The sequence below is a fragment of the Bombina bombina genome, chromosome 1 (assembly GCF_027579735.1).
Source record: "Bombina bombina isolate aBomBom1 chromosome 1, aBomBom1.pri, whole genome shotgun sequence".
NCBI lineage: Eukaryota > Metazoa > Chordata > Amphibia > Anura > Bombinatoridae > Bombina > Bombina bombina.
The window spans coordinates 1,129,634,078-1,129,644,568 of NC_069499.1; the positions used below are offsets into that span (position 1 = coordinate 1,129,634,078).

General features: G+C 32.8%; 1 protein-coding gene across 1 annotated transcript; it reads right to left on the bottom strand.

Moving 5' to 3' along the window:
* Window positions 1–1,487: 1,487 nt before the first annotated feature.
* Window positions 1,488–9,835, bottom strand: LOC128641560 (keratin, type I cytoskeletal 10-like). The gene is made up of 8 exons (XM_053694105.1): window positions 9,287–9,835; window positions 7,863–7,945; window positions 5,313–5,466; window positions 3,641–3,802; window positions 3,435–3,560; window positions 2,821–3,035; window positions 2,271–2,371; window positions 1,488–2,099 (listed from the first exon to the last, which is right to left on the bottom strand). The coding sequence occupies exons 1-8, from the start codon at window positions 9,800–9,802 to the stop codon at window positions 2,071–2,073; spliced, it is 1,386 nt and encodes a 461-aa protein (XP_053550080.1). The 5' UTR covers window positions 9,803–9,835; the 3' UTR covers window positions 1,488–2,070.
* Window positions 9,836–10,491: the final 656 nt, after the last annotated feature.

Below are 10,491 nucleotides of genomic sequence, written 5' to 3' on the forward strand. Positions count from 1 at the left end.
GGATCCAACACTGCAGAATAAATATTAAAAAAAAATGATTTTCATTTAGTACTGGCAGACTATTTGCCAGTACTTAAGATGGTGGTGACAATTGTTTGGTGGGGAGGAAAGAGAGCTGTTTTGAGGGGGGTCAGGGAGGGATAGGGGGTGGGATGTGTCAGGTGGGAGTCTGATCTCTACACTAAAGCTAAAATTAAGCCTACAAGTTACCTATTTAACCCCATCACTGATGGGCAAAATACAAGTGTGGTGCGCAGCGGCATTTAGCTGCCTTCTAATTAGCAAAAAGCAATGCCAAAGCCATATATGCCTGCTATTTCTGAACGAAGGGGATCCCAGAGAAGCATTTACAACCATTTGTGCCATAATTGCACAAGCTGTTTGTAAATAATTTCAGTGAGAATTTTTTTTTTTATCGCATTTGGCGATTAAATGGTGGCATGAAATCTACCAAAATGGGCCTAGATCAATACTTTGGGCTGTCTACTAAAAAAAAATATACATGTGAAGGGTCATTCAGGGATTCCTGACAGATATCATTGTTACAATTTAAATATCGCTAATTTTGAAAAAAAAATGGTTTGGAAATAGCAAAGTGCTACTTGTACTTATTGCCCTATAACTTGCAAAAAAAGCAAAAATCATGTAAACATTGGGTATTTCTAAACTCAGGATAAAATTTAGAAACTATTTAGCATGGGTGTTTTTTTGGTAGTTGTAAACAGATTTTGGGGGTCAAATTTAGAAAAAGTGTGTTTTTTCATTTTTTTCATCATATTTTATATTTTTTAAAGTAAATTATAAGATATGATAAAAATAATAGTATTTTTAAAAAGTCAATTTAATGGCGAGAAGAACGGTATATAATATGCGTGGGTACAGTAAATGAGTAAGAGGAAAATTACAGCTAAACACAAACACATCAGAAATGTAAAAATAGCTCTGGTCCTTAACGGTAAAATAATTGAAAAATGGCCCGGTCACTAAGGTGTTAAAGCCCTTTGCAGGGAAGAAAAATGTAATAAAAGAAAGTGATATGCTTGAAAAGAGACAGAACCTTTTGGGCTAGATTACAAGTGGAGCATTTACGCGCACCATAAACAACCAGCCATTACAAGTTATTGCTAACGTGAGCTTGTGGTTGCAATTAGTGCTCCTAAAATTAACCAGAGGTCAGACCTCTGGTTAATTTAAAAAATGTGCCACACATATTTACACAAATATACAGTATATATATATATATATATAAAAATATATATATATATATATATATACACATACACACACAATTGCGTATGCTGGTATTATAAGTTGAGCACAAATATTGTGCAATTTTGTGCTCCATTCATATTCTGGCCCTTTATGTTTACACCAGAAATTTCGTTTAACAGCATATTGTATATAGAGGATTGATTTGTTTAGAAATTGTTGACATAAAGTTTAAACAAAAGTTTATGCTTCCTGAAATAATTACTATACACCAAGTATATTTTGCATCATAAAAAGTATTTATTGGGTAAATATTGCAGACAGAAGGACACAAAAATAACCTGGAAGTATTTTTATTGTATAAAGAAAATACAAAAAAAACAGAAGATGTAATCAAATTAGTATAAAACATTTAAAACAGGGATGTTCAACCAAAGACACAGATCTATTTCATGTAGCTTGTTCTTTCTATATATGTGTGTTTGTGGCACTTATCTGGCCAATGAAGCGTTTGAGTACATTGAATTACATATTTTGTTTGAAATGATATAACTTTTTTTAAATGTACTCACAGCCCTTCAAGTGGAAAAATTGCAATGTGTCCATCACTTTAAATAAATTGGACACCCCTGATTTAAACTGTTCTCCTTCACACCGATGTGCTGTAGAAGGGTAACCAGATGCTCTACCCAGGCTTCAAAGTAGTGTACTTTTGTAATCTCTTTTATACTATGTGACCATATCACAGTGACATAAGATAAGAAACAAATTGGCTTAAGCAGAAATATGTGGCAGTTATGTAGCAGGTAACTCCATTCATCGCAATGACCTGTCAACATCAGATTTCCATCAACTGTGTCTTCAGCTCCTTGTGGTGGGTCTTTTAGCTCCTACAATAAAACAAAATGAGACACAAAGTTATTGATTATAGAAACACAAACCATAATGATATGTGTGTGTTTGTTGCTTATGGATAAAAAACATATGAGTGTACCCTACCCAACAATACAAACTTAATTCTATGGTTCGATTGTAAAGTTCTTTGTCTGAGCTTCCCTTACCTGGTCCAGTAGATCCTCCAGTACCAGGGTTGGTTTGTCCTGAACCAGTTCCTCTGGATCCTGAACTACCTTGTCCAGAGCCACCACTTTGATCTGTTTTACTGTGATTATGAACAACAAAACATATAATAAAAAATCTAGTATCAGGATAACAGAGTTATCATATCGACAATACAACTATTAGCATAAAGCTGCAGAAATATGTGTTTTAAGTGTTATAAAAAAATGTTTCTACAAATTAGTTAACCAGAATGCAGCAAGTACGTCCTATGAATCTGGCTTGTTCTGTGCAAATAAATATTAAAGCTGAAGGGCAGATCAGTCTCAATGTAATGTTAGAAGCAGCAGTAGAATGCTATGAAACAAACCATGGCAATTAATAGGATATAATTCTCTCAGATAATTTAGGGCTTAGCGATTTGATGATACTGTACATTTACTCAGGAGATATTGTGGATACATCAAATTCTAACTAATACATGTGTACAAACTATGTTACTATTTTATTGTACTCTAAATTGAATTAAATTTAAAAAAAAATAGTCCTCACCCAAGTTCCTCGATCAGTTTGTTGTATGTGCTTATTTCTTGCTCTACCCTACTCTTGAGGTCAAGTAGGGACTCGTACTCCGAAGTGTTGCACTCAGTTTCAGCTTTGATCTGCTCCAGTTGCTCCTCTAAGGCAGAGACTTGAGCCTGAAGCTGTGATAACTTCTGACAGTAACGGCCCTCTGTCTCTGCTATGGTTTCTTCCAGGGACTTTTTCTGTAATAATCAATGCATGAAAATACTGTAAAGATTTAACATAACATTTTAATATACATTTTATAGCCCCTACAGTTTACTGTATGTTATATCTTACAACAATGTTTCCTGTACAACAATTAACTTTCAATTATACCTTGCATTGTTTTTATATATATATATATATATATATATATATATATATATATATATATATATATATATATATATATATATATATATATATATATATATTATATATATTAAGACCCCACAATGGGTTTAATAGTGTACACTTATTCCAACACCTTCCAATGCTTTTTCTTTTCTTCCTAGCAAACATACACAGAAGGGAAAGGAACAAGTTTATAGTGCACTACTTAGGTGTAGGCTTAGTATCCAAAGTGCAAGGTACTTTACCAAGGAAAGTTGTGACTGAAGTTCAATCTGCAATGTTTGAACTGTTTTCCTAAGTTCAGAAATTTCACTCTTGGTTGTTGTCACCACTTCAACTTCTTTAGTTATTTGTGCACTCAGTTCCTTGCTCTGAAAAACAGGGATTTGTTAAACTTTGACAAAGTATATCAGGTCTAATATAAAATAAAAATTGTGTGTTTCCATCTTACAATTTTGTTGAAGTTGTCTTCAGCTTCCTTCCTGTTCTTCTCAGCCAGGGCCTCATATTTTTCCCTCATGTCAGTCAGTACTTTGGTCAGATCGATACCCGGAGCTGCATTCATTTCCACTGTGACATCACCCACAGTGGTTTGTTGGGTATCAGTAGGCTCCTAAATCATTCATTTAGAAATAAATTAGTTTAATCAGCATAACTTTGAATTTGTAAAGTAACTGTCCTGCCAGTTAAACAGACATTCTAATGTCAACATTACATGCTTTAAAGGGACAGTCTACTTGAAATGTTTTATTGTTTACAAAGATAGATAATCCCTTTAGTACTCCCTCCCCAGTTTTGCAACCTAAATCATTCATTTAGAAATAAATTAGTTTAATCAGCATAACTTTGAATTTGTAAAGTAACTGTCCTGCCAGTTAAACAGACATTCTAATGTCAACATTACATGCTTTAAAGGGACAGTCTACTTGAAATGTTTTATTGTTTACAAAGATAGATAATCCCTTTAGTACTCCCTCCCCAGTTTTGCATCCTAAATCATTCATTTAGAAATAAATTAGTTTAATCAGCATAACTTTGAATTTGTAAAGTAACTGACCTGCCTGTTAAACAGACATTCTAATGTAAACATTACATGCTTTAAAGGGACAGTCTACTTGAAAATTGGTATTGTTTACAAAGATAGATAATCCCTTTATTACCCACTCCCCGATTTTGCTTAACCAACACTGTTATATATTTTTTACTAATGAAATTCCACAACTAAGATAATCCACAGACAATCTTCTGCTTATTAACAATGTTCTCAAAAAGTTCTTAATTGCCATGTTAGATGGCATTAGGAAGTCACCAAATACATATAAAGTCTACCTGTTCAATCAAGTATAGTAAAATAATATTAATAGGTACTTTTATACTAATAATATTAGCAAAATCAATAAACCAGCTAATTTATATGCACACTGTACCCCTAATGCTCCTGTTCGAATATCTTAAAAAGACATACACACATATCTCTGTAGATTCAGAAACAAGAGGATAATTGACACTTGTTAGCATCACTACACACAATTAAAAGAGATCAGCCTACAGTCAGTACTTTTTTTAACCTGTGATGTTATTGATAAACTCCCTGAATTTGGAATTTTATTTGTTGTTAAACGGGTGCTTTTTTATAATAAAAAATGTGATATTGCGAGATTAACAAGGCAAATAGTGATTTTGTAAGGGATATTAACGGCAGAGGCATTTTGTGATTTTGACTGCTGGTGTTTAGAAATTGTTATCTGCTAAAAACATGCACAAGAATGTGTCTCCAGAGTTGGACTTTACCTATATGTTTAACCTCTTTAAGAGGGTTACACATATAGGGGTTGTTCATCACAAACATTACAGTTCCCAATCAGCCCACCAGGAACAGCAGTTACAAGAGCTACCACAGTCTATGTTCTATTTTTTTTAGCTGCAATGATTTTCACCCCTGAGTTTGACTTTACCTATGTATTTAAACTTTTGTGGGGTTAAAACATACTTATCTAGGGTCAGTAGTGTTAAAAGTATATGCTGTAACAAATGAGAGCAAGACATTTTTGCTTTGGATTGTCACTTTAAATAGTAACCCCTTATAATACAGTGGGGATCACCCCTATGCCAAGCAATGCTACCTGAAGGCTCTTCTTGAGAGAATCCAATTCTTCTTGCAGACTTTTAACTTGACTTTCATAGTCAGACTTAGTAAATGTTAGTTCATTCAGGACATTCTGCAGACCTTTAATATCAACCTCCACAGTGTGGCGAAGAGCCAACTCATTCTCATACCTGAATAAAAAAAATATAGATGTAAATATTAACTTTAATAATGGATTATTAATATTAATTATGAAGAATATAATAAATGTTTAGTATCAAGAGCTAACAAAAAAAATGAATGCCTTGAATATAGTAAATGCATTGCAAATCAGTTTTAAATGATTTACAAACAGTAGAATGCTGTTTTTTTTTTGTTTTTGTTTTAAAAAATAAACAGAACAAGTAGTAAAAAAAAAAAAATCCTGCCTATATTTCATTATGCTTCCTGTTGCCTATCAGGTCAATTGATTATATATATGTATATTTTGTGCACCTGTATGTCATAGAGAGGGGAGGAGCGGGTTCTCCTTTTTCTTTGCGCCCCTGTTCACCCACCGATATCTTTGAGAAAGCACCAAGAAGGTGTGAAACGCGTTAGCTGACGTCTGCCTTTTTACGTTTGTACCTGTAGTACTCTGTCCTGTGATTGTTTTTTATTTTAACTGTTTGAATAAACTTGGATATTTTATCTATTTACTTGTGCTCCTTATTTATCTATTTACTTGTGCTCCGTGTATATATACGATGACCGTCAATTCTTAGGATTAATGTAATTTTGGATGAATCTTCCTACGTTCATTTACAGTCACCTATCAGAATGCTTTTTTTCAGCTCTTATGCAGTAGCAGTCAGGGGCAATATAAAGCTGTGCCACAGAGGCCATTGCAAATAATGGGTGTTCATTATCTCAGGGAGACCACAGGAAGAAATTACTTTAGAGTTAATGCACATGCCAGGAGCATGAGTAATATTCCATGTATAGAGTGGGTAAGAAGGCTTTATATGTCACTGAACTTCAGAAAGGAATGGAAAGGGGTATAAAGCAGTAGAAAATATACAATTAAATGTTTAGAAAATACTGTAATATTTGAAACATAAAATAGAAGCTTTTTGGTTAGCTAAAAAGGGTATATAGGCGAAATCTCTAAACTGTTTTATTTACCACCATTCTTAATAAGTACTTCAATACTGGGGAATTGTTGAAGCATAAAAATCAGTTTTTAAGATCTGTAAATGAGAATCTTAAAAGGACATTAAACACTAAAAAAATGCTAAATAGTATGATGCATTCAAAGAAAAGTTTAGTCTGAGAATAACATGTAGATGTATTTTTTAAAAGGTCATTAGCTGTTTAAATATTGACAAAATAAGTGTAAAGTTTTAGTGTCTATAAAACAATGGGCGCTGCCATGTTGTAACTTAGGTTACCTTCTCTGCTGTGGCCAATTAGAGACAGCTATATAAATAGGTCACTAGAGTGTGCAGCCAATGGATGTATGGAATATAACCGTGTTCTGCACGTCTATTTCTTTATTAGGAACTGTAAAGCTCACAATTTCAGAATGGAATTACAGGAAAAGGGGACAACATGAATAAAGTATATTACAGATTATATGTATATATATATATATATATATATTTATATATATATATATATATATATATATATATATACATTATATATATATATATATATATATATATATATATATATATATATATATATATATATAAAGTATATATGATTTATCAATTTACATTACCATCTCCCAAGTGTTTACTGTCCCTTTAAGGCCACCTACTAAAAACTGATAAATGTCAATAAGAATGCATGTTGCATACAAACGTATGCTCTCCATTTCATTTGTATGGTTTATTGTATGGTATAGCAGTTGCTCTCATTAACACCTCTTCTCGGCTACCTGGGAGTAAATGTATTTAATTATCTGCATGGGCCAGGCCTCCAAATTCATTGTTGGTGAATAACTTTTGTAATAATTAACATATAACTTTATTAAAATGATCTCAGTTTCTAAACTATCAAATCAAAACAAAATATATTTTATTGCTTTTTCCCCACCATTAAATATGTTATAGTAATTTATTATGTCTTCTATATCCATTTAATACTTAAAGGGACATGAATCCCAACAATTTTCTTTCATGATTCAGATAGAGAATGCAATTTTAAAAACTTTCTTATTCACTTCTAATTTTTCTTTGTTCTCTTGGTATCTTTAGTTGAAAATCGGGGATGTAAGCTTAGTAGCGTGCATGTGTCTGCTGCACCATATGCCAGCAGTTTTTGCAAGAATATTATCCATTTGCAAGAGCATTAGATTGCAGGACTATTTCCTGCCATGTAGTGCTCATGACACATATCTAGGTATCTCTTAAACAAAGAATTCCATGGGAACGAAGCAAATTTGATAATAGAAGTAAAATGGAAACATATTTAAATTTGTATGCTCCGTCTTAATCACACACAACCTTTTGTGTTTTATACAGCTTTAGATTAAAGCATAGCGGTTTAATAGGTTGCAATATAATTGCCATTAACATATTATACATTGAAACAAACTCACTTCAGTTTGAAGTCATCAGCAGCCAGACGGGCATTATCAATCTGTAGGATTACAGTTGCATTGTCACTGGTAGCTTTAAGGATCTGTAGAAAAAAAAAATATATATATATATAGAGGAAGTCATAGGAAACTGTTTAGCCTTTTATTATAGAATACAACAAATAATACTACTGCATTCTACATGAGGAATATTTAATGCTTCAGTTTGCTATTGTGTTTTATATAAGTGATTTAATGCTTCCTTTTTGTAAATGTTCATTGATTGATTATATGGGATCTTAACTGCGCAGAAAAGGATCATTTAGGCAGAAATTACTATGCAGAGTTTAGCAAATGAATCAAAGGTTCAAAATTAAACTGCTTCCTATAACAGTACTTAAGATCAACTTTGATGAATTTGCAGTTGCCAATAAATTATATAATTTTATTTTATGTGCCATTCCACCAGTACCTATAAATAATTACTGTGAAATCTAGTATAAAAAGTGCATTGCCACTTAATCTTTCTCTGTAATAAAATGTGTAATTACTGTATTATCTTGCAACTAGTTTACTCGAGTGCTGCTCTTCTAGATTTGTATATATGATTTTTGTATGAGGTCGGCAAATTTGTCTTACAAACACCCTCACTGACTGAGAAATAATAACACTGGTCAGGTCTGTAGAGGTAAAGCACATATCATTTTATATGTGAAACAATACAAAATAAAAAAAATGTAAATACATAAATATATATATATATATATATATATATATATATATATATATATATATATATATATATATATATATATATATGTGTGTGTATTTATATGCAATGAAACTGAAATCTAAACTGATAAAATCTTACATTTAATAAAGTATTTTTTCCACCTGATTAAATGGATCTTAACCTAAAATGTACCCATTAGTAAGATATAGAGCTTTTAAAAATACAATTTCCTCTCATCAAATGCTGTGAGGGACCACATAATTCTATCTTGCAGGCTTGCAAGCATTAATTAGCTGAGTGAATTGCCTCAGGAGAAAATACACTGATGGATTCCTCCATAACTTGGGAGAGATGTTATAGGTAACTCGGCATCATAGTATTTTTGCAGCAGTAAAAACTCTTCTCTGCTATCAGCTGTGAATAGCAAATGAACTGCAAATTCTTTTCTAAACACTTTGACTATTTAAAAACTCCAACTGAGCTTGTGTGCTGCAGCAAAACAGATGTGATTACTACAGTATACAAAATAAATCAACCCTATTTTTTAACAGCTGGAAAAATTCTGTTTTACAGGCAAAAGATATGTAAGCATAAGGATGCTAGGAATATTCTTTTTTATTCACACTTTTAGCAAACTAAATAAATGTAACATGTTTTCTAGTTTAGTAAATTGTAGTAAATTGTTATGACTTACTGTAGTTTTTAATCATACCTGAGCTTGTAGATCTTCAATTGTTTTAAAATATTTGCTGTAGTCAATTTTTTCCCCTGTGCTGCTGGTGCCAGGACTCTGCTTGTCATACCATTCCTTAATCTTGCGCTCAAGTTCAGCATTTGCCTGCTCTAAAGCTCGAACTTTGTCCAGGTAGGAGGCCAAGCGGTCATTGAGATTCTGCAATGTTTGTTTTCCATTGCCAGACAAGATACTGTCACCACCACCAAAACTACCACCAAAACCAGCATTGCCACCAAAGCCAGCATTGCCACCAAAGCCAGCATTGCCACCAAATCCACCTCCATAAGAACCGCCACCATATCCAGCTACACCTCCAGAGCTTTCTCCGAAACCACCATAGCAACCTCCAGATCCACCACCTGCACTACCACCATATTGACCTCCCCAACTGTCACCTCCTCCCATACCACATTCTCCATAGTTCCCTCCACTAACACTGCCATAACCCCTAGAAACTGTTTTCTGACATGACTGTTTATAGCTGAAAGACATGATAAATGATGACACTCTTTACAGGTATAGAGAATGGAGACTCAAGGAAAGAGTGTGATAGATTAGTAATCTTTATTCCCTATATATAGATGATTGAAAGGGTGTGCCTTTTTAATAACATATTTGTTTGCCAACTAATTTAGCTTCTGGTTTCAGCACCCCTCAGATGAAACTAACATGGTTACAGGGTGGAGTTCCAAGAATTGTTCCTCACATTGCTCCCATATCAATTTATTGGTATTACCATTTATTATTCAACATGCTTGATTAAAACAAATGACATATTTCAAAATATTAGCAAAAATTGGGGGTTATTAGAGTAATTAATGTATGGCTATTAGAAAGAAACTTTTATAATTTTAGAGACATCCATGTATGGAAAATGGAAATTTAAAAGCATAGTGGTATTTAATAATTCATTGTGTACTAGGATTACAGCTCATTCTCTTCAATAGGGAAGTAGCAATACCAATTAGCACAATATAATGTATGAGTTAGAATCAGAAATGCAGTACAGGATATAAAGAAATAGAATAGGATACAATATTTTAAGGTACTTTACAGGTAGATAAGTGTAGATTTTTTTTAACTATATTATTACGTGAGTTTATGCTTCCTGCTCATACACTTCACGCCATTCCATCCCTTATTAAAACTCTGAATATATCATGGATGCTTTAAGGGTCAGT

Bases quoted from the DNA above. Each gene is read 5' to 3' on its own strand.
- LOC128641560 (XM_053694105.1), bottom strand. From the start codon at position 9,802: ATGTCTTTCAGCTATAAACAGTCATGTCAGAAAACAGTTTCTAGGGGT. The intron at 7,946-9,286 runs GTATGATTAAAA...TTTTTTCTACAG, and splicing joins TTGAAGATCTACAAGCTCAG to ATCCTTAAAGCTACCAGTGA. The intron at 5,467-7,862 runs GTGAGTTTGTTT...TTTTTTATTCAG, and splicing joins GCTGATGACTTCAAACTGAA to GTATGAGAATGAGTTGGCTC.